The 23,465-nt window shown below is 49.7% G+C and overlaps 1 protein-coding gene across 2 annotated transcripts in view; it reads right to left on the bottom strand.

Annotated features, from left to right (window-relative positions):
- Positions 1 to 2,768: 2,768 nt before the first annotated feature.
- Positions 2,769 to 23,465, bottom strand: part of FBH1 (F-box DNA helicase 1) — a 47,532-nt gene continuing 26,835 nt past the window's right edge. For both annotated transcript variants that reach the window (XM_080810526.1, XM_080810527.1), the window contains 9 exons: positions 23,151 to 23,287; positions 21,161 to 21,260; positions 20,946 to 21,067; positions 18,926 to 19,001; positions 18,442 to 18,639; positions 17,778 to 17,903; positions 15,582 to 15,688; positions 3,593 to 3,724; positions 2,769 to 3,257 (listed from right to left, as the gene is read on the bottom strand). In XM_080810526.1, the coding sequence (XP_080666652.1) occupies positions 3,087 to 3,257; positions 3,593 to 3,724; positions 15,582 to 15,688; positions 17,778 to 17,903; positions 18,442 to 18,639; positions 18,926 to 19,001; positions 20,946 to 21,067; positions 21,161 to 21,260; positions 23,151 to 23,287 (1,169 nt within the window). In that variant the 3' untranslated portion in view covers positions 2,769 to 3,086. The remainder of the gene's footprint in view (positions 3,258 to 3,592; positions 3,725 to 15,581; positions 15,689 to 17,777; positions 17,904 to 18,441; positions 18,640 to 18,925; positions 19,002 to 20,945; positions 21,068 to 21,160; positions 21,261 to 23,150; positions 23,288 to 23,465) is intronic.

The following is a 23,465-nucleotide window of genomic DNA, read 5'->3' on the forward strand; positions in this document are numbered from 1 at the left end:
CAGCCCCACACACTCTCCTCTTGACCCAAGCACGTCCCACGGCCTCACACCTTCATGGGCACGTCCAGCTGTTGGTATGATGCGATATTTGAAAATACCTATCAAGAAGTATTATAGGTTGCCCCAATACCATCACCTCATTATTTTCCTGGAAATTTAAAATCTGATTTACGTCTTGAGAGTAATTATGAGAAGGAACAAATTAACCCCCAGTCTAGGATACATGGAGGTATCTCGACACTTATACTGCAAGAATAATTTTTATTTTATTTCAAATACCTTCCACACATGACAGCATTCGTGTTTATATCGGCAACTACATCAGAATCTCTACACACACACGATCAACACAGAGAAGGTGGAGACGACTCGGAAGCTTTCTTTGAAAAGAAAAGCTACAGCTGGCTAGCAACAGACTGAAGATTCTTAAAGAACTCAAAAAGATCTCCCCTCAGTATCAAATAAGAGAAATTAATAAAAAATTAATGAGCCAAAAAAAAATTCAGAACCAACTTATAACTATTTTCTTACTCTTCCCCCAGTTATTGTGGGTCAAAAAAAAAAAAAAAAAGACTACAGAAAACCTTGCACAAAAAACCATTCACAACTGAATAAAATCATGAAAGTCCCTCATTTTAAAGACTACTTTTAAAGAGATTTAATGTATTTTCATTTTCATGTGGTGTTTATGTTTTTGAATAATACATTTATTTTTCTCATCCAATCACTCCTATTAAAATGATGATGGATATTTAACTTATTTTTTTAACTTATTTTTTTAATTTATATTTTTACTGCCATGTAAACATTCTTTTTCTATTTGAAACACACCAAATATTAAGCTTCACTCCTTTTTTAAAAATTCTTAACACTTGAGAAGCACCTGGGTGGCACAGTCGCTTGAACGTCTGACTCTTGATTTCGGCTCTGGTCACAATCTCAAGGTTGTGAGATCAAGGCCCTTAATGGGGCTCCACACTCAGCAGGGAGTCTGCTTAAGATACTCTCTCCCTGGGGCGCCTGGGTGGCTCAGTGGGTTAAAGCCTCTGCCTTCGGCTCAGGTCATGATCCCAGGGGGATCGAGCCCCGCATCAGGCTCTCTGCTCGGCAGGGAGTCTGCTTCCCACTCTCTCTCTGCCTGCCTCTCTGCCTGCTTCTGCTCTCTGTCAAATAAATAAATAAAATCTTTTTTAAAAAAAAAAAGATTCTCTCTCCCTTTCCCTTTGCCCACTTCCCCCCGATGCTTAGGAACTCTCTCAAAAAAAAAAAAAAAAAAAAAAAGTCTTAACACTTGAAAAATGAAATTACCAGTATTAATATTCCTAGAGTCTATAATTTTTTAAAACTAGTACCAAAATGCTAGTCCTGACACTGTGCTCTGGCCGTGCCATCCTTTTGTCCTTCCTGCTGTCCTTCCTCCTAGAAAAGCTTCCCAGTCTTGAAGAGCCAGCTAGCTGCCTGTCCTGTTGGTAAACGCAGCTCCAGCATCACACCCATCGGGCAGCCTTCCGACCTGCCCTGTGGCTCAATGCCCGTCCGTCCCGGCGCTGGTGCAGCCTTGCCCCCCAAACCCGGATCACCTCTACCACCATCGCACTTGTGCTTGCGGTCTCCGGGAGCGGGGCCGCACGCACAGCACGTGCCCCACAGCCGGCGCTCCGGGACGGTTCGGAGACCCGATGACTTCTCCAGCAAATGCACGGCTTCCCCTCTGGCTGGCACAGCTTCATTTCCAGAAAACACGTGAGTGAACCCTTGCTTACTACCCCTCCCCCCACGCCCGCTTTGGAAGGACAGTGAAAATTGTGACCAACCCAGATTCACATGCCTTCCATTTGGTCTCTTACTCTGGGTCATCCACTGAGCATTACTTAAGGCGAGGCCAGGAGTCCTGGCCGAGCGGATGAAACAGCCCCATCCCACCGCCATTAAAGTCTCCCACGTCCACCTGCAGATTCCCATCGTGTGAACGCTCCTCGCTCCTCGATGCGCAGACCTGAACTTGGCCTTCGCCCTTGAGAGCACCCCTGGCCCACCCGACAGCGCTGCTCTACTCACCGGCCGGCACTCTGAGCTCCACCAGGCTGCCGGAGGAGGCTAAGGGGAGGCTGTGACAACGGGAGCTACGAGGCCCGCTCCTGGACGCCGCTTGGTGGGCTCAGGGCCTAGATGTGCCGAGCTCTTTGGGCAATGCCGCGCCAACTCCCCCACCTGCCATCTGCGTCCCTGACGTGCTGTGTGGCAAAAACGTAGAAATACCAGATCCATGTACATCTGGACGACGGCAGTTCTGTCATCGGTTTCTGTAAGAATTGTGTTACTACATCCGCCCGGCATCCCCAGGCAGCGAGCCAGGTACCAAGCCCCCATCTCTCCCCAGGCCTCCCGCTCCCCACCCCCACAGGGGCCAGACAGCTCCACTTCTCCGTGAAGCATTTCTGACCCCCAGTTCTACAGCTGGGAAACACAGAAGTCTGGCTACCGTCACTCTGCACTTGTCATTTCGTGTACTATGTTGCTCCCCCATTGAAACTGTGCCCCCCGTGTAACAAGGAAGGCACACACTATGTCTCTTCATGTGTGATTCCCCACGGCACAAAAATCCCTTGTGTTTCCATCCGTCACTCATGGCCCGGCCATGAAGTCTCACACTCTGCTTGGTGCGCCATGTGAGCAGGGAGCCGGGTGTGGGAAAGAGTGGGCAGGAAAGAGAGAAAGTCGGAGAAGGTTCAAAAACCACGGGGCTGCGGCCAGGGGTCACACAGAGGTACGCCAGTGCTACAGTGCCTGTTTAATTGAAACCTTGTAATAAAAGTTTAAATACATAAAATGTTTTTTTTATCAAAAGAACATCCCCCACGCCCCCAGCCTGATGTGTACAGAGCAGGGGCGGTGGAAACTGGCTACCTACAGGGAACGGAGAAATGGCAGGTCCAACTCTCGTCGGCTTCGTCTTCCTCCACAGATGCCCCGTGCGTGAATTCAGAGTCTCGGGTGAGTGACGACCCTCCCCCACACGGGCTCTCTTCGGGCAACTCGAGTCCACACAAGGCATTCGGTACGGGGGAGAAAGCGCCTCTTGGCTGTCAGAAGACCAGGAAGAGCAGGGCTTCGTGTCTGGGAAGCACTACGTTCTCGACGGTGCGTTCCATGGCGCGCACCTGCTCGGGGGAGGCCGTCAAGAAGGCCAAGGGCCCGACGCGCTGCTCCGCGCACGAGTGGCAGAGGTAGCCTCCCTGGTTTTCCTTCCTGTTGCTCTGCAGGGAGGGGGAAGAAAAAGAGGTCAGGGGGGACGATCAGACAGCAGGGACTCTCCCCCAAGAGACGAAGCGTTAGCGTTCTGATGTTTGCAGACATGCAACACGGCCATCTAGGGTCAACTCGACTCTGTAAGACTCCCGGGGGGCAGCAACCTGAATTGATCGAGGCACGGGGAGGAGAGCCGAGGAGAACTGGAGCGGGCCCTCCAGGGAAACCGTGGTCCTGGGAGCGCCGGGCCGCAGCCCGACCTGCCAGGCCGTGCTCACGCCTAAGACGACGCCCACGACCGAATCGAACGCGACAGAAAGCCCAGGCTACCGAGGCCACATACGTAAGTGATGGGGAGCTTCCTCATGGTGAGCACGGTGTCCACGGGGATGGCGTTGTTGCACTGCCCCACGCAGCAGCGCACCACTCCGGTCTTCAAAACGGCGCTGGTCAGCTCCGCCTGCAGGAAGTACTCCTGCGCACAAAGGGGGAAGAGGGTCACCGCCACGTCTCCGCTGTGCTCGGCTCAGCAATTCCGCCGGCACCGGAGCAAGAAACGCTCTTTGGACACGGCGGAGTCCTCGCGGGAGACAAGCACCGACTGTCGCGAGTGCCCTCGGCTCTTTGGCTGTCCCCTGCCGGTCAGGCCATCAGCAAGACAGGATGCTTAGAGCGGCTCGGCCGGAGTCTTGACAGAATGGCCAGTTGAAAAAAAAAGGGGGGGGCTTAAACAGGAAATAATGATATTTCAGGACTGCGTCTGGATTTTTATCTCACGCCCACCTGTCCCAGAACCATTAAAAATTATCTGCATATGGCATTCTCAAGCCAGGCGAGCTGAAACAGGCGGCCTTAAAAGATGTGCCCACATGGACCAGCCTGTCCCCTCCTTCCGGGCTTGTGGCTAAGCGAGTGAGCAAACGCTTGGGCTATTCAAGTCTCAGTCTCTTCACCTGTCAGATGCGACAGCAGTGCCCGGTTGGTCTGACTGTTGGGAGGAGGAGACACTCACACACGCTAAGTGCTCACGGCCCGGCAGGCAGGGAACACCAAGCCAAACGTTAACAACCTCCCAGACTGGAAAAGCCGGAGGCACAGGGACCAGCGTCTGGTCTGCTGTGCCCAGAATTGAACACAGTTGTGGCAGACGAGTAAAACCACAAATATCTGCTGACCGAGGAATTATGATTTCCTCTTTTCTGGATCACAACGGGCTACTGATCTAATTGTGGCAAACCTGTATCCAGTATTTGGACTGATGTGGCTTGCTCTCTTACAGGATCTGTCTGCCTGCTGCAGAACAGAACAGAAAATACATAAACACTCGTGTTCCCACCAATAACTGAGGGCCAATGAAACCAGGAAATCCTTCCAAAATAGAACGACGGGTTTTGCTGCAATCCCCTTCTTCTGTTGTCTCTACTCCCCTCCCCCGAGGGAGCCAGTGCTGTGAATTTGGCGCGCACCCTTTTTGATCCATCCTAAAACGGCTTTAAGTTTACACATATGATCCAGAAGGCTACGTATCATTTTATAGGTATTCACTGACATAAATGTCATACTTTGGGCTGCTTCCCATCTAGTCCACGGAAGTGCCACACAGGGTAGGACTGCGTTGCTCTTTTCACGTCTGACCCAGCCATTCCCTCCAAGTGGACACTCAGGTTATTTCCAAATTACGGTCCACAAGGCAGCGACAAACGTGCTTGTACACAGCTTCCCAACCACACAGGCAAGGGTTTCTGCGTTTACAAACTTTCTGAGCACAACGCACACCAAGAAACCCACTTAGCGTCACAATTCTATACACACGTACGTGCATACATCAAAGGCTGAAAGAACGGTTTCATAAAACAGTATTTAACCTTAAGTGCAGTGCAGTCTTTCTCTTTCAGATTTTATTTCTACCTCGCTTTTTAAAAAACTTATCATAGCCCACTAAACTCATTTCGTAAATCGTGAATGGCTTGCAACCGACACTCGGAAAAGCACAGCTCCAGAGCAGTGGTTCTCAAGCTGGTCTTGGGACCCCTTTGCACTACTAAACATGACAGGTTCCAAAGGAGGTTTGTTTACGTGAATCTTATCTGTTACTATTTACCACGTAAGAAATTTAAGCCAAGAAATTCTAGAATGCTTTTTGTTTTTTATCGTTATGTTAGTCACCATACAGTAGTAGACCACTAGTTTTTGATGTAGTGTTCCATGATTCACTGTGTGTGTATAACATCCAGTAGTCATTATAACAAGTGCCCTACTTAATACCCATTACCAGGTACCTCATCCCCCCCCCTCCCCTCTGAACCCCTCAGATTGTTTCCTGGAGTCCATAATCTCTCGTGGTTCATCTCCCTGTCCAATTTCCCCTTCAGTTTTCCCTTCCTTCTCCTAATGTCGTCCGTGCTATTCCTTATGTTCCACATATGAGTGCAGCCATATGATAATTGCCTTTCTCTACTTGACTTCTTTCACTCAGCATAATCCCCTCCAGTTCCATCCATGTTGACGCAAATGGGGGGTATTCATCTTTTCTGATGGCTGCATAATATTCCATTGTACATATGGACCATATCTTCTTTAGGCATTTGTCTGTTGAAGGGCATCTCGGCTACTTCCACAGTTTGCCTATTGTGGACTCTGCTGCTCTGAACACTGGGGTGCATGTGACCCCTCTTTACACTACATCTGTATCTTTGAGGTAAATGCCCAGTAGTGCAATTACAGGGTCATAGGGAAGCTCTATTTTTAATTTCTTAAGGAATCTCCACACTGTTTTCCAAAGTGGCTGCACCAACTTGCATTCCCACCAACAGTGTAAGAGGGTTCCCCTTTCTCTGCATCCTCCCCAACACATGTTGTTTACTGTCTTATTGATTTTGGCCATTCTAACTGGAGTAAGGTGGTATCTCAATGTGGTTTTGATTCGAATCTTCCTGATGGCTAGTGATGATGAACATTTTTTCATGTGTCTGTTAGCCATTTGTATGTGTTCTTTGGAGAAGTGTCTGCTCATATCATCTGCCCATTTTTTGACTTATTTGTTTTTTGGGTGTTGAGTTTGAGAAGTTCTTTACAGATCTTGGGTATCAGCCCTTTATCTGTAGTGTCATTTGCGACTATCTTCTCCCTATAAAACAGGTGCACCTTGCTTGGGTCGTGGTTAATACTTTGACGTCTGTACATTCCCTCAGCCACCACTCGATAGATTGACTAAGAGGAAGAACCCCCAACAAAGAAAACAGTCAGAGATGAGGCCTCTGACATAGACCTAAGGGGCTATGGATATAAGCAAGATGTAAGAGGTAGACTTTAGAGTAGCAATTATGAAGATGATCTCTAGACTTGAGAAAAATATTAGGGACAATACAGAGTCTCTAAGGGCAGAAATGAGATCAAATCAGGCCGAACTTAAAAATGGTATCAATGAAATGCAGTCTAAACTAGATACTGCCAGGGTAAAGGAGGCAGAAGAACAAATTAGTGAGACAGAAGATGACAGAAAAGAAGGAAACTGAGGAGGCATGGGAAAAACAGCTTAAAGCCCAAGAGATCAGACTGAGAGAGATAAATGATGCCATGAAACGTTCCAATGTCTGAATTATTGGGATCCCTGAGGGGGTGGAGAGAGAGAGAGAGAGAGAGAGGTCTAGAAGATATAGTTGAGCAAATCATGGCTGAGAACTTCCCTATCTGGGGAAGGAAACAAGCGTTCGTGTCCAAGAGGCAGAGAGGACCCCTCCCAAGATCAATGACAACAGACTGATGCCCTGACATATAAAGGACAACTCACAAATCTTAGAACTAAAACGCTTATTCTTAATAACAATTAAACCTATTACATGTTAATGTTTTTATCAAAAACAACTGTATTTTCAGAAAAAAAAACCTTGGAAGAGTAACACTGTTTTCATGTCTGGCTTAATGGAAGACAACTGCTTCTGCGTTCAGTCTGTGGTGACAACACATGTCCCATGGCCTCTGGAAAACTCCCCCGTGCGCTTGTCAGAGCACTGAGTGAGAAGGGCAGACGACATCCTGGTGTCCTACACAGCACAGAGCACAGCAGTCTTAACAGGACTCATAAACACAGCTACAACTCTTTACCCAGGCTTTTTTCATGTGCCCTTCAATTTGTCTGACTCTCCTCCTTCCGGGAGGTGGATCTGAGGCTTGCCCCCAACAAACCCTTTCCTTGCAGCATAAACTTGATCATACTTGATGTCTCCGTCTTCGTGGTGCACTGGGCAGACGAGCTCGGTTCGGCTTCAGATCTGGTAAGCCAGCCAGGGGCTCCTTCCTGAGGGCTTGTCGTCAGTCCCAGCCAGCGGGGCCCTACGAGTCCAAGCAGCTGCCTGGGCTCTCTGTCCTAGGGTCTGTCCCTGGAGACCCTTTCTGCTTGGGTTCGGCCAACCTTCGGGGCTTAATTTAACTCCTGTGGCAGGAAACAGTTTTGGGATTTGATTGGGGCAGATGTCTCTTGGTGAGTACCTAGCTAGTGGCACAAGAGCTCGTTTCTCCCTCCCATTTGGTTTGGCTCTTAGATTTCTTCCTCCTGTTCAGCTGCCTCTTAGCCTCTTTTCTTGCTTCAGAAAAGGCTGGCGAGGAAGCAGTTTGGTTCAGTCAGTGGAGCTCTGACTTTTACAGAGGAATTAGAAACAAGGAAGCTGTTTGGTTCAGTCCGTGAAGCTCCCCCCAACTCCCCGCCCTGACTTCCAGGGAGGAACCAATGGTCACAGAGTCACTCTTGGCTTAGTTTGGTTTGTCTGTTGCTATAGCTTTTGATATCTTTGAATAAAACCAGATATGTTCTACTTGGAAGCTGGGAAATGACACTTTGATTCTCCCTCATGCAACCTTCTGGGCCATTCTCCAAAACTGGGCAATCACTTTTGGCAACACTGCTTGGCCACAACAGTCATTAGACTCTGGACAAAAATGACCAACTAACAAATCCATAACTTAGACAATACCATCTTGCAATTGGGTTTTGTAAAAGGGAGATCTTTGGAAGTTGGGCCTTTAAGATTTTGTTTGCATCTTGTTTGTGTGGTTTTGCTAAAGTTAATTTATAAAAGAGCTCTAGTTTAAAGGCAAGAACTTGTAAAAACTGGGCATTCTAAAACTCAGAAAGATAGGGCGCCTGGGTGGCTCAGTTGGTTAAGCGTCTTCTCTGGCTCAGGTCATGATCCCGGGATCCTGGGATTGAGCCCCTCTACCCACCCACCACTTGTGATCTCTCACTCACGCTGTCTCACAAATACATAAAATCTTTTACAAAGATAAAATTCAGAAAGATAGAAATCCAAATGTTTAAGTTCCTGTGACCTTGGAAAATACTTGGAATTAAAGCTAATTTAAGGCTGTTGGTTTACTAGAAATAAGGGAACCAAGTCTGTAAAGCTGTAGAAGTTTTGTGAGAGGGGACTCTTCGGAAAGGAGTTTTGTGCCTGGTCAGGACTAGGATTACGAAGACTTACTATATAAATAGTCTAATAGGGAGCGACTGACGCGTGGGGAAGGGAAGGGAGCGAAAGCGCACAGGATCAGACACAAGTTGAACAGTGACTCGGTATCAACAGGAACCTCAGCTGGTTCTCTGCAGAGTTCCAAAAGTTGGATTACTCTTCAGGGTATCCTACACGGGGGCAAGAATCCTGGTTTGTGATCATGTGCGTCGAGGGCATGCCCTTGGCAAGGCAGTGTCTTCGGTCAAGGCAATCCCTGATGGTCCTGCAAGGTAGGACCATGGGCAGCGCTCCTGCAGCTGGGAGCCCCTCGTTCCTGATGAAGACTTTCAACTAAGACGAAGAGTGCATTCCAACAGATTCTTGCTTGAACCATCCCTGGTTCTCTGTTTGCTCTTCCAGATTTAAGGCTATGACTTAGAGAAATTTGGTAAAATATTCCTTTGGAAACAAATATGGAACACTTACCTTCTTCTCCCAATCTGATCCCTCCAGAATTCAGAAACTCTGACTATTCTTATTTTTATAGAAATGTATATATTTGCGTAAGTTTGGTGAGAATCTGGTCTTATACAGAATACAACTGGAAACAGTGGTTATATTACCAAGGCTTTGACAGGAATGTCCTACTTGAGGGACATGTGCGTAGGCTCAAATATGACCAGACAGTTTCAAGGAACTAAGGATGACTTTATGGAATCAACGAAACCCCTTGGAAAAATTGGTTTGGTACCTTGCTTATAGGGTTCCCAGCAGCCTTATCAGAGGAGTAAAGAAGGTCACCTCCCAGCACGTGCAGAAACCTCAAGATATTTCGGGGACCTCAAAGATAGGAATTCACCGAAATCTATAGCACTGTAGGTAATGTGTGATGCCAAGTGTTTGGTTTGTCTACTTAGCCTCAAGAGGCTGTTAGAAGTTCAATGTGAAATTCCTTATGAAAAGTTCCAGCAGAGCAAATTTATCCAAAAAAGGAGGGGGGCCAATTACTATTCTTGCTATGCTTACGTGAACAATTAGGCCAACTTTGTTAAAACTGGCCTTATTTTACAAACAAATGAGTCTTCCTTTGGCTACCTTTAAAAATGAGGGCGATTTTAGAAAAACTGTTCCAGTAACACACCTTCGTGGGCGTTAGATTCTAGTTCTGAATTAACAGTCTTTGAGCGATCAGTTTGCCTGTTCAGCCGGACTGAAGCCGTGCTGGCCGCTCTGCCTCCAGTAAGAGTGGCCCTCGGAAGGGGATCTGCTTAAGGCCCCGTGCTATAACTAGGATCTTTAAGATGCGGACGGATTCCTACTGGGCAAATGAATCATTTCATGGTCTAACAGTTTCTGAAAGCTAAAAACAAGCAAACAAACCACATCTTTAAAACCCCAAACATCATGGGAAAAATAAGTTTTCCTTTACAATTAGCTTAAAGACAATCAGGCACTGGTACAGTGAGAGCACAGTGCCCCAGCCACTGAGATGACCAGCCACCTGGCCCAAGGCACAATTAGCCAGCACGTGTCAAAGTAGCAAACTCTCCCAGTCCCCAAAACCCTGCTGGTGGATCCAAAACTGCCTAACAGCTTCCCTCCTTGACTCTAAATTCCACGAGGCCATGGAGCGTGTGACTTGTTTAGTCACCTGTACTCCCCAGCGCTAACTACAGTGCTAGGCGTGGCACAGGGGCTGCCAGCGGAGTGAACGGGTCAATCAATCACGCCACCTCCACCCTTCCCTGACGTCCTGGGGGTCTACTGGTCCCACAGGTGTGAAGACAGGAGCTGCTGGAAAACACCATCGTCCAGGGAACTGCCAAGGGGCTCATGTCACAGTCAAGTGCGGGCAGGAGGACCCGCGTAGCCGCGGCAAATGTTATCCCAAGGAAGGAAAACAAAACCTACCCCAAAGCTTCGCTTGAACCCCCCAGGCTTCCGGAACCCAAAGGCACCAGACACCACTACCTCTGCAGCCTTTCCTGAAACGTTTCCAGGCTGCTTTGGTCCTCACTAGCCGTCAAGTCCCCAGCTCCTAAGTCCTCACCCACGACCTCCTAGGGGCGATCCTGTCCTCATCCCCGTTGCACAGAGGAGGGCACAAGAGTTGAGAAAGGAGGTCACTTATGCAAACGTTTGAAAGACGGACCACAGCAGATATGGGGCTCCAACCTGGGTCTAAGTCCAGAACCTGTGCTCTCTCACCACCAAGCAACAGTGAGGCTCCCTCTCTCTCCCGCGATCTGCAGACATAAAGCTCCAGGACAAGGAGGCACATGACGCGACAGAGCTTCACCACGAGAGCTGCCGAATGAATGAGTGCATGCGAGCCACGACCCCCACATCTTCCTCGGGTGCCAGTCCCCCTCCCCCATACCTCCCCACCTGGAGCCGAACGTCTCGACGACCAGTAACCTCGAGACCAGTAACCACCTCAGAGGACCCCTCCAGCCCGCACTCTCCCAATGCACCAAGAGTTACCCCGTCAGGCCACCCAGACCCTTCTCTAACCCCCTCCTCTCGGTGCAGGTACAGCCCTGCGCCAGCTTCACAGATGAGGACGCAGAAGCACAGAGTGATGAGTGACCTGTCCAGAGTGTCCGGCCAGAACTGAGCTGTGCGCCGAGGACCACCGGGGCCTCCGGAATCGGGCCTGGCCCAGCCCCATGCCGGGACAGGGGCTGCTCTCATCCAGGGACAAACCCTTCCCGAGCGCCAACAGTGTGCTAGGCGCCGTGCGGAGGACGCGCCTGTGCCACGTGGATTAAGACTTGCGGATTCTGGGAGGCCGAGAAGCTGTCTCTGAGAAACCACATGACTTCACGACACTGCATTCAACACTTCCTCAAAACTCAAGGAAACAAAGGAACCAAAGGGCTTCTGGGGATTCGCTAGATGTTCCAAGGGGGTGAGAGAGAAGGAGGCTGCCTGACCTGCTCCCGGTCACAGACACTACGGTGGTTTCTCACTCTGGGTCGCAGGGACAGTGGCTTCCTTTTGTTCGAAAGCTGCAGCCTGCAGGACTGCCCCGCTCACGTGTTTTCATATTCTCTGCTTCATTATCCTAGTCCCCTGCCCCGGAGCCTTCAACACCCCACAGGCTTCCTCTCCAAGCAGAGCAGGGGCTTGGCCACTTCCAAAGAGGATGTCTCTAAACAGATGCCTCGGCCGTGATAAAAAGCAGAAGTATTTCCTCTCACGCAAGGGCGTTTGGACCCAAACTTCAGCTCACATGGACGGGCCACGTTTCCGGGGCTCCCTCAGGGCCCTTCTGGGAGCAACAGATGTTTTCCAACCCAGCCTCAGCAAGGAGGAAGTATTTCTCTCGATTCTGTATCCTTTTCTACATGGGGGGATATTCACGTTCCCCATAAAATGTAGGTGATCACCAACGGACGAGCTTCCGACTAGCTTTAAAAAGCCTTTCCGACGCTTCTACGTAACTGGTGGGGTGGGACTCTCAGGTAGACAATCTCTGTGAAAAATCTGGCAGCATCTAGAAAGATCACGTACCCATTTATCCTCTACCTAGAAACTGAGATTCTAGAACGTATACCCCAGGACGCACTGGTGAACCAGAAAACAATTTGTGCCTTGTGATGCCTCGTGGCATTACTCCTCAAGGCCAAAGACTGGACAGAGCCCAGTGGCCATCAGCGAGGGGCTACCCCAGCCATGATACACGGACCCAGTGACGACTCCACAGCGGTCCCAAGGGATGAGAGAGAGCTGTACGTGTAACAGTGAGTGATCTCCACGCACATTTCCCAGCGACAAAGCGAGGTTCAGAACACTAGCTAGGGAATGTCACCTTTCACGAAAAAGGAGAATGGGAAAATTTATATGTATCTGCTGATACTTGCAAAAAGAAATACCAAAGGATACACTGAACACAATTTTTTAAAAAATAGCTATCAATGGTGTAGGGAGAGAGTCTGAAGGGGACAAAGTTCTGACGTTGAAAACATAAATGTCTTACACATTCAAAAAAGATAATTAAGTCACAAAGAAGCAAAGCAATCCCTGTAGAGACAGTAAACAAACAGATCTATCTTCTTGTAATTACACTGGTGGATCTAACCACAGAGGAAAAAGAACTTACTTCAAGAGCCCTCAGAACATGGTATTCGTACAACAAGTCCTTAGTGGAATATGGAGAAACGGGGCTGTCAGGAAATCTCAAATTACACTCAGTACTCCGCTTACAGGAATACTGGTACTACTTTGTGACTACTTCTTCCGTAGGAGAGTGTAAATAAGTGATCAATAAGTACCGTTAGGAACCGAGATCTACACAACCACATAAGAAAGCAAATCTAGCATGTGGCGCATTCTGTAGCACACTCACTCCAACACGAGCACATTAGAAGGAAGGAGGGAGGTCTTACGCTGCTCTGTATTAAGAAACTTACAAGACTTCACAACCCCGAATTCTGTTTGGACCCTGACTTAAACAAAACAACTCAAAAAAGGCATTTTTGAGACAATCACAAAAGTTCGAATATGGACTGGGTAGCAGAGGCCACATGGAACTATTATAAATTTTATAACGTAACAGCACTATAATTATGGGGGGGTCCACTTTTTTTTTAGAGATATATATTCCAACTGTATATGGGTATGATTTGTATGTAGTAATTCAATTTATTACTTTCTTGATTTTTAAATATCTCAGAAATTTCCTAAGTTAGAAAAAATCCCATTGAGCCCACGTCATGAAGCAGAATGCTGCTCCACAATACGTCGGCTACAAGTCACCAACGCGGCAGCTCGGTTCAGTGATGAATCCAGCCCCCAGAGCAGCACCAAGTCTAGAGAAAACCACACTCCAGGTTCTAAAAGGATACTTGCGGTCAAAGTTTATACAAAACTCACGTAATCTCTACCTGGAGATTATTCATACATAAAAATTATAGTTGACCCTCAAACAATTTTGAAATGCACAGGTCTACTTAGGCACGGATTTTTTTTTTTATAGTGCAATGCTGTAAATGTATTTTCTCTTCCTTATGATTTTCCCTTTCTAGCTTACTTTATCATAAGAATACCATATAGAATACATCCAACATACGGAACACGTGTTAATCGACTGTTTATGCTATCGGTGAGGCTTCTGGTCAACAGTCATCTACTAGTTAAGTTTTAGGGGAGTCAAGAGCTACCAGCTGTCAACGGTGAGGGGTACGGGTGGGGGTGGGTGTGGTTCAGTGCCCCCACCCCCGATGTTCAACGGTCAACTGTATTTCTACTTCCCCCACCCCGGGGTCCTAGCTCAGAGATTAAGAACAGCTGCTCTTATCTCTATACCATGGGGCCAAGTCCAGACCAGACCCTGCCGCTGTTAGTAAAGTTTTATTGGGACACAGCCACACTCACGCATTAACGACTTGCCTGCGGCTGCTCTCGCACTCTTGGGGCAGAGTTAAGCCAATGCACCAGAGGCCATATAGCCTGCAACAGAGACCTGACATGTTTACTGTCTGGTCCTTGCAAGAAAGCGTGCAAAGCTCTGCTCTAAGTCCTCTCTGGAAACCGCTGGGTGACCCAGTGCCTATAAGGACACAACCCAAAGAAGGGGCTCTGGCTCTGGGATCTGACACACAAGCCATCGCCCATGGTGAGGCCCCAGCAAAGCAAAGCTTCCTGGCGAAACATGCAGCTGATTTCAAATTCCAGAAACAATCTATGGTCTAAGAGAAGCTTAGAAGAAAAAAGCGCTACCAACACGCAAGGGAGTCAGTCTCATGCAAGAAGCTTTTGCTTTGGGACGGGTCCTGGAGTTCTGGACCGCAAAGCTTCCCCCTGGGAGGCTCTCACACCATCTTCCTCAAATATGGGAAGAGAAATCCTGTGTGTTGTCTCGGTCACCGTCCAGCTCTGCGCCTGGAATGGAGGCTGGGGGAGGGCAGGTGTTCTCTGGCCGCCACGTCACCTCCGGGGCCTAGAAACAGGCGCTGTTCCGTTCTGAGCATCAGGGCTCTGTGTCACCACCACTGAACAACGCTAGGACTTCCAGACCATGTACTAAAAACCGATTACTGCCCCACACCACCGGCCCGCCCCGAGGTGCAAAGCTGTTGGCGTTCACGGCTCAGACTCCACAGCTCCCAACAGTCCCACCTCCTTGAGATAGCACGAAATACGGTGCTTCGGCTGCACAGTCTTTTCTGTTCTCGAGACAACAAAGGAAGAAAGAGTATTTACAGTAACTTTTACACTGAAGTTTTGGGGTTTTGGCTTAAGTATTTTTGGTTCAGGGAAAGATGGACCAAGTAGCCACCATGAGCTTAGACTTCTGTTCTCGTTTCCAACAAAACTGAGAAGACTAACGGGCTTACACCACGACCCGTGAAGGGCAGAAGAGGACTGGATTTAAGGGGGGGCGGAGCAGGTTGGTTTGAAGGGGATAAAGAGTGAGCGCCGACACTTCCCTGTATCTTAGCTCTTGACCAGAGGCCTGGTGCCTGAATATTCCTTCTCCCCTCCCCAAGGACATTTTCCTCGGAAGAAGTCTATTGGTGGTAGCGGCAGTTGCTGATTCAAAATGAACTAGGGAAGGGGAGGGAGGGAGTGCAGACACAGGAAACATTCTTGCTGGTGTCTCCCCAAGAGTGTTCAGCGCAAAGTGAGCAAGGGAGCAATTAAGAGACACATCAACAGTGGAGACTTTACAAAGAACTTGTAAAACTGAATCAGGAAAGAATTAAGAGAACCCGCATTTTTGTCTCTTTGATTACAACACTTCCTGCGGCAGCCATGAGCCCCAAGAGAAGCCCTTCTCTGCCAGCCCGGGATCCTGAACCAGAGGCCTGCACAGGTCACAGACTGATCCAGTGAACTCTGAATGTTGCTGCAGTAACTTGTGCTACTGATTCCTCTTACCCCAGCTAAAGTCAGAATGTTCTCCAAGGATTTGGTCATGATGAGACGCTTCTTGGCACGGGTTACTGCAACATACAGTAAATTCCATTCATCCTCAGAAAACGACTCTAAAGAAAGTGAAGGGAAGAAAGGTGTCAGCTCAGAGCCTGCTGATAAAATGTGTGTTCTCCTCTACACGTTCACTACCCCTCCCTGCCCCCGCCTCCCCCACCAAGGAAAACCTCTCAAGACCTGCTGGCTGCAGACACAAACTCTTCCTCCAAACACCAACTCCAAAAACATACAAAACCCAACAGACTAGTAGCACGAAATACTGAGTTTTAACCTTTGCTGCGACTGATAAATCCCGGGAGCCCGTTCACAGGTTGTTTAATACCTGGGAGGTTCTCATTCATCCCCCCAGATCTCCTCATGACAGCTGTGTGGGACTGACGGGGACACTGAGCCTCACAGAGGCCAAGTCACATGGACACAGGGGCCGAGGCTTAGCAAGGGTCCGGGAGCAGAACCCAAGGCTGTCTCCAAAGCCCACGTTCTTCCCTTTTCCTGACACTGTCTCTGTCTCTCTCTCTCTGGAAATGTCTTGGGCTGTCGTATGACAAGCAGAGAAGAAATACACATCCCTCTACCGTGTCCTGGAAGCCTGGCCCCTGACAGTCACCACACCCAGCATGGCGGTAAGAACGTGGCCCTGAGCCACTCGTCGGTGACCATGCCAAAAACCACTAGACTGTGCACTTTAAATGGGCAGATTTTATGGTATGTGAATCAGACCCTGATAAAGCAGTTATAAAAGAAAATATAAAAATATGTAGGGGCGCCTGGGTGGCTCAGTGGGTTAAAGCCTCTGCCTTCGGCTCAGGTCATGATCCCAGGGTCCTGGGATCGAGCCCCGCATCGGGCTCTCTGCTCAGCGGGGAGCCTGCTTCCTCCTCTCTCTCTGCCTGCCTCTCTGCCTACTTGTGATCTCCATCTGTCAAATAAATAAATAAAATCTTTAAAAAAAAAATGTAAACATGCAATGGCCAGCAAGGAAAAAAAAAAGGGTAGTAATATATTAAATAAACTTTTCTTCTCCAATATGGAGCCGCTGTTGCCTCGGGCCACTCCGCTGCCCCACTCTGCTCTAACCTACCTTTAGCACCACGTCTCTCTATGTTAGGAATATACTCATCAGGGACCAGGAGTTTGTACCATTTCTACTCACAGCCTGCCAGTATAGGCTACACCCCAAATTCTGAGTCCATAGTCAGCAGAAGGTTTGTTTGTTTGCAGAAAAACTTTACATGGTTTAATTCTAAGATTCAAAACCAAAATGACTGCATAGATGCTCAGAACATAACAACTTGCCTTGAGTATAAACTTACATAAAAGCAAACAAATGATACAAAGTGCTTACTCTTTTATGATTTCCTGGCCTCTTTAAGTAAAAAGGAGATTTAATTTTAAAAAACTACACTTTGAGGGGGCACCTGGATGGCTCAGTGGGTTAAAGCCTCTGCCTTCGGCTCAGGTCATGATCCCAAGGTCCTGGGATCGAGCCTCACATCGGGCTCTCTGCTCCACGGGGTGCCTTTCTCCTCTCTCTGCCTGCCTCTCTGCCTACTTGTGATCTCTGTCTGTCAAATAAATAAAATCTTTTTTAAATTAATTAATTAATTAATTTAAAAAAAAAAAACTACACCTTGGGGACACCTGGGTGGCTCAGTCGGTTAAACGTCCAACACTTAATTTCGGTTCAGGTCACAATCTCAGGGTCCTGGGGTCGAGCCCCAAGTCAGGGAGCCATGCTCAGCGGGGAGTCTGCTCGAGATTCTGTCCCTCCGCCCCTCCCCCCAACATGCGCCCGTGCACTCCCCGTCTGTCTGTCTCTCTCTCAGATAAATAAAGTCTGAACACCACCACTGTGGGGAGCAGGTGAATTGTTTCAAAGCTCCTATGAGGCTGGGCAGCCAGCATCTGTGGTGAAAAACCCAGAGCTGAGAGCTGAAGCAGGACCGCCGCGCCCGCAGCCTGGGAGGGGCGGACCCAGAAAACTCGCTTTCCTCAAACACACAGTGTGACGATAAAAAACTGGGAACTAGGAGGTGTCTTCGTTTTCCTTCTAGAAGGGTCCTGCCAAGAGGCCACCACACCCAGCAGAAAGCAGGCGACAAGGGGAGCCCCGCGGGCAGGCGGCGCGCGGACGTGTCTCACCGACTCGGAAGTGGGGCAGCTGCGCGAGGTTGTGCCTGGCACATGGCACTTTCACAAAATCATCCAACACGTGCACGGTGTCAAACTCCAAGCCTTTGGCCTTGTGCACTGTGCCCAAAATGTACTCTGCGTTCAAAAGAGAGCGCACAGTTAGGTGGGGGCGTGGCAGGGAAGGGAAGGAGAGGGGAAGAGAAAAGCGAGCTCTTCCCGCCACGCTCCTAAAAGCAACGGCGCTGCCGGGACCCTTCCTTGCCCACGTGTTGCTCTGGGGACAGTGGTGGGGGTAGGGACACAGGAAACGACAGGTGAAAAGAAAAACAGAGGGAGAGAAAAATGAAAAGACGGGGAAGGAGCAACTTCAGCGCAGACGGGCCACTACCTGGGAATCACATTCCAGAGCTGGCGGGGACTGGCCCAGCCCTGCGGTCTGCGGGCAAAGGAACGGAGCCACGGGAGCCCTGAGCCACTTGCCCGCAGTCCCACCGGGGCAGACCCCACGACAGAACTGAAGGCCCGTAAGGAAGAGCGCCAGCTCTGCTCCCCGTCCCCCAGGCTCGGAGGCGGAGGCGCCGCAGAGCCCCGCTGGGCCCCCCCGGAGACCCCCAGGAAGAGGACTATCAGACCGCCCTCCCGCCGGGAGGTGAGGAACCCCTGTCCTCCTCACCTGCGAAGTCCAGGTCTTCTATGTGGCACCTCTCGATCCTTCGCACGAGGTCCGGGATCCTGGTGTTGTACTTCTCGACGACTGCAATCTTGGCTTCCAGCTCCTTGTCCTCGGCCGCCGTCACGTACCTCTTGAAACCGCTAAAGCCTTCTTTGTGCACCCATCGTCTAATGAACCTGTCCTTAATGACGAGGTTCTCTGAGGAGAACACACACTCGGGTTAACACAACAGGCCACGCTAAGCCACGCGGCAGCAGCTCCACACTCCTAGCCAACGGCAGCACAAACCCGGGGGATCCAGGTTCTAGTCCCGACTGCATCACTAACCTGCTGCGGGACCCTGGGCAGGTCAGAAAGGACCTGTGCTTTAGCCTCTCCGGCTCCAAACTTAGGATCGAGGGCCCGACCCTTGACAGCCCGCGCCTTCCCCCGTCCCTGTCACGGGCGCGCTTCCGTCCACTGCACCGGCCGGGAGGCTACTCACGTTTCCTCCGTTCTTCCTCCGGCTGAAGAAGGATCCAGATATCAATGATTCTGTCCAATCCAAATGATTTAATCCCCTGAAAAAGTTTTTTGGTGGCATTTTTGGGTTTTTGTTGTTTTCCGTTTTGTTTTGTTATTGTTTTAACAAAACAAAGTATAGCAAACATAGAGATGGGATTCTGAAATAGGGTGTTTTCGTGGAAACGGACCTCAATCGCACCCAAAGCACACAGCGGGTGACCTTCTCGAGCACGAAAGCACTAGCCACCATGCAGCCTGAGCGCTCAGGAGCCTCGGACGCTAAATCTCGGCTGCTACCTCAAACTCTTCCTCCGTTTAAACATTTCTTTTCTTTTCTTTTTAATTTATTTGACAGACAGAAAGCACAAGCGGGCAGAGAGGCAGGCAGAGAGAGAGGGGGAAGCAGGCTCCCCGCTGAGCAGAGAGCCCGATGTGGGGCTCGATCCCAGGACCCTGAGATCATGACCTGAGCTGAAGGCAGAGGCTTAACCCACTGAGCCACCCAGGGGCCCCTCTTCCTCTGTTTAAAAAAAAAAGGTGGGGGGGGGGGGTGGCAAGAACCCGGTGCACGCTGCTTTCTTGTCTGAAAGGAGCAACTGAAACCATCCACCTTCCAGGAATGGAAAGATGGCCACGATGGAGGCCATGAGGACACCAGAACACGACGTGCGGCATGTGATACTTACCACTATGTCCCTGGAGGAAAGGACTACACTAGGAAATGTCTACAGGTCCAGACTGTTCTATGTTCTGGAAGGTTAGCTCCTGCAGGAGGGGACCCACCTGGGCTACATACAGTGTAGTCCCTTCTACCCAGAAGCACGCATGAGCACGGCCCAGGACCACAGCGCCATGGCACCACACTCCAAGGATTTGTCCTCATTTGGGGAAGGGACACGAAAACCGTTAACATAAAACAGAGACCGAAATGAGCCCGCACGTGTTAAGTGTTGGAAAGCAGAAGTGATTCTGAGTGTGGACACATGCTTCAGATGACACATGGGCGTGACAGAGGGACAACAGCCTACTGTCTGCCATGCCCGGCACGGGCCATACCCCAAGAGTGCTATCCTCTTACAACGACGAAGGTCCCCGAATTACACTACAGTCACTACATGAAATACTGCAGTCATTAATGCAGCGAAAGGGAAGATGCTTACGTGTTGAGTAAAAAATGCACAAGTGTGTGTGTGCCCTGTGACTGCAATGATATAGAAATGTGTGTCTGTAAGAACAAAGACGTAAATAGCAAAAGGGAAAATTATTATCTGAAATCCTGAGATTAAGGGTGATTTTTTTTTCCTTTTAATTTTCAGAGCTTCAAGAACTTGGCTGTGTAATCTTTATCAGTAAGAAAAAGCAAACTCCGACCGTCTGATTACGATTCACTGGCTGTGTTCACTGAGTGCCCACACAGAGCAAGCCCTTAGAACCCACTGTTTTTCGTAAAAGGAGTGACTGTCTTTTGGTCGTGTCGCTTTGCTCTGAAGAGTTAGAAGTGTCATACACGTGTCACTTCCTCCTAACTTCCCCGTGAACCAGGTAAAGGAAAGGCATTATTTTTGTCTTAGAGATGGAGAGAATGAGGCACACGGAAGCTGTGACTTGCCACAAGCCACACAAAGTTAGTGACAGAACCAGAGCTAGAACCCAGGTGTGCACACCCTCCACGTGAGCAGCTCCCTCGTTCCCACGCTAACGAGCACCACACACCACCACACTCGCCGGCAGCCAGCCGGCAGCCTCGTGGGGAGAGCCAAAGAGGAGAAGGGCACTAGTGCTTTTGAAGAGTGGAGGAAGGATCCTCAGTCCTCACTGGGTCTTTGTAAGGACGTTGGGCTAACATCAGCAGGACGGCCGGGACAACGCCTTCAGCCACGGAGCAGATGGCGCCCCAGACCCCAGATGCTCGCTTGCATCACAACCCGGACGAAACCCACTATTGTCACTGGCTAGCTCTGTGTCTGTGCAGGAAGCAACCAACAGAAATGTGCTCTTACCCCGATCAGATGGATCCTCGCTGGGACTTCCCCTTCCGTCACCCGCACAGCCTCATCAAACACGTTGGCATTGGTCCGGGACAACAGGGCTACCTGGCCCTTGGCGTCACCTCTAATGCCACCTTTTGGGAGAGAGCGCAAACTCTGCGGCAAATCCAAATAAACAGGAAAACTAATTTTGGAACAAATAAATGAAGAGGAACGGAAAGCCTTACTCTGATGGTTTCCTCCAACCAAAGTCTTTTTCCTCACTCTCTTACAGACGTCCAAGATGGTAGCTCCCACGTACGCTATTTCCACGCCAAATCGGAAACTCTGTGGGAAAACAACAAAACAAACGGAGTCAACAACCCCTCCCTGAAGTAGGTTAGCACGTTTCTGTCCCTGCAAGGTCCCAGCCTTGCCAAACCCAACTGCTGATCCCTGACTCACCCTATCTGGAAAGGGGATTTGCGAAGTCCCCACTGTAAACTCGCTCACAATCAAATGACCACTGGCTTGACTCCTAAGCTTTCAGAACTGCAGCTGCCATCCCGGAACCTTCGGGATACCTACCTTCCTTTACCCCTTACCCCCAGATCCCAACCTGGGCAATTCTCCCACCGCGGGACCTAGACTGGTTTTCTCACCACTGCTACCAGCCCAGCTCAGCAACCCGAACTCCACGTTTTACCCACTCGGTCTCTCCCTCCCACTGCCAGATGCGTCTCTACGCCTCTGTCCGATGACTCTTTCCCACAAACTTTCATGGGGCCGCACCCTCGCTACAAGACAGGAAGAGAAGCACGGGGAAAAAGGTGACGCACGCACTCCGAGCAGGCCTCACAGCCCGGACAGCCTCGTTTCCTCTCCTGCCCCAAGACCAACGGAAAACTAAACTGCCCTTCCTTCTCAATCAAACCTAATGAAAAAGTGTAAATTATACGGTGGGGGGCAGGGGCGGGCTGGGGGTTTCTCCCCTCACCTCAGAGACCTCCCTCAACATTAATTTAAAACTGCTGCCCACACGGCCAGCCCCAAGCATCCTTCCTGAACATTCCCGGCCCTCCCCCGCCTCGGCACAGGAGCAAACAGTCTCCTACCCTTCACAACATGGCCCCACACCCTACTTCTTTGATCAGTGCAGCTGGAAAGACACCATTTGTCTCCAAACTCATGGTAATTATTGCCCTTTCCATGCATTTATGACTTAAAGTAATAAACTACCATGTGCTCTGGTGAACATCAATAAAACTCAGGAAAACACGAGACTTTAGATGAACAGTACTGTGTGGTTATAGGATCACTCCGAGTGAGCCGTAACCCAAAACATAAAATAAAATATCCATGAGTCCACACTGATATAAACAAATGATTGAGTGAGTAAGTAAGTGGGAGAGAAGATAAAAATCTTCTTTGCAGAGGATTTCTCCATAATTTATGCAGATACCCCAACAGCCTCCCACAGACAGGTACTGGAAAAGGGAGGATCGTGACAGCTTTCTCAGACGGCCAAGGACGCCCCGAGCTGTCACGCTCACAGTGGCAGACACAAGTTTTCCAAATTCTCGTTTCACTTGAAAGCAAGAATTTTATCTTTGGCAACAAACATTTGTCGGTGTTTTCCTTGAAGTCACAGCTCACTTCCTTCATTTTTGAGAAAATGCCAAAGACGGGAGCCTGTCAGCTGTTCCTTCACGTACCAACAGGAACGACACACAAGCGCAGCGGGCTGAACTCCCAGCTCAATCCCAAGAGCGCCCTTCGTCCGGGCGCCCACACGCTTCCGTACGCAGACGTGCTTCCGCCACTCTGGCCGCTTGCTCACAAGGATACCAGAGACGCGCCCAAGGGCCAGCAGTCCATGCTGTCCGACTGCTGTCACCGCAGGATGTCCTGGAGCGAACCGCTTTTGTCTGTCTGTCTGACCCCGAGTGCGTCGCAGGAAGAGCGCGATGACGGCCACACCACGTGGTGCCACGGCCCCCACCCCCCGGGAAGGCATCAGCGGTGCAAATGCGAGCACAGTGACAATGGCACACGCAGGTGTTGTGAACACAGAGTTGACTCTGCAGGCCCCGAGAACCACAGAGAACCAGCGCTCAGAAGCAAGGACCTGCTACGTATGGGGCGCCTGGCACAGGGGAACCGCGGGAAAGCGAGGGTGGGGAAGCGCAAAGCTTGCTTCTACGGTTCTGGGGACTCGGAAGCAGAGAGAGCTCTTACCTGTGTGAGATAGAAGACGTGCGTGTGAGGGACTGTAAACAGAGCATTGACTGCACCACGGAAGGTATAGATCTGCTGATGAGGGTCCCCTACAAAGATTTTCCCACATGGCTGAGACAGAACTATGTTCATGATAGCTGCAACCAATAAGAGGGACAGTGAAAGAGCTGAAGGAATGCCGACTCACAGAGCACAAAGAAACCATATTTATGACCGAAAAAGATGAAAATGCTTCATGAAACGCAGCCAGGGCACGCTGGACAACGGAGTTGTCTTTCCCTGTGGTATACGCAGGCAACGCAAAGAAACGACTGT

The sequence above is a fragment of the Martes martes genome (genome assembly GCF_963455335.1).
Source record: "Martes martes genome assembly, chromosome: 8".
Classification (NCBI taxonomy): Eukaryota; Metazoa; Chordata; class Mammalia; order Carnivora; family Mustelidae; genus Martes; species Martes martes.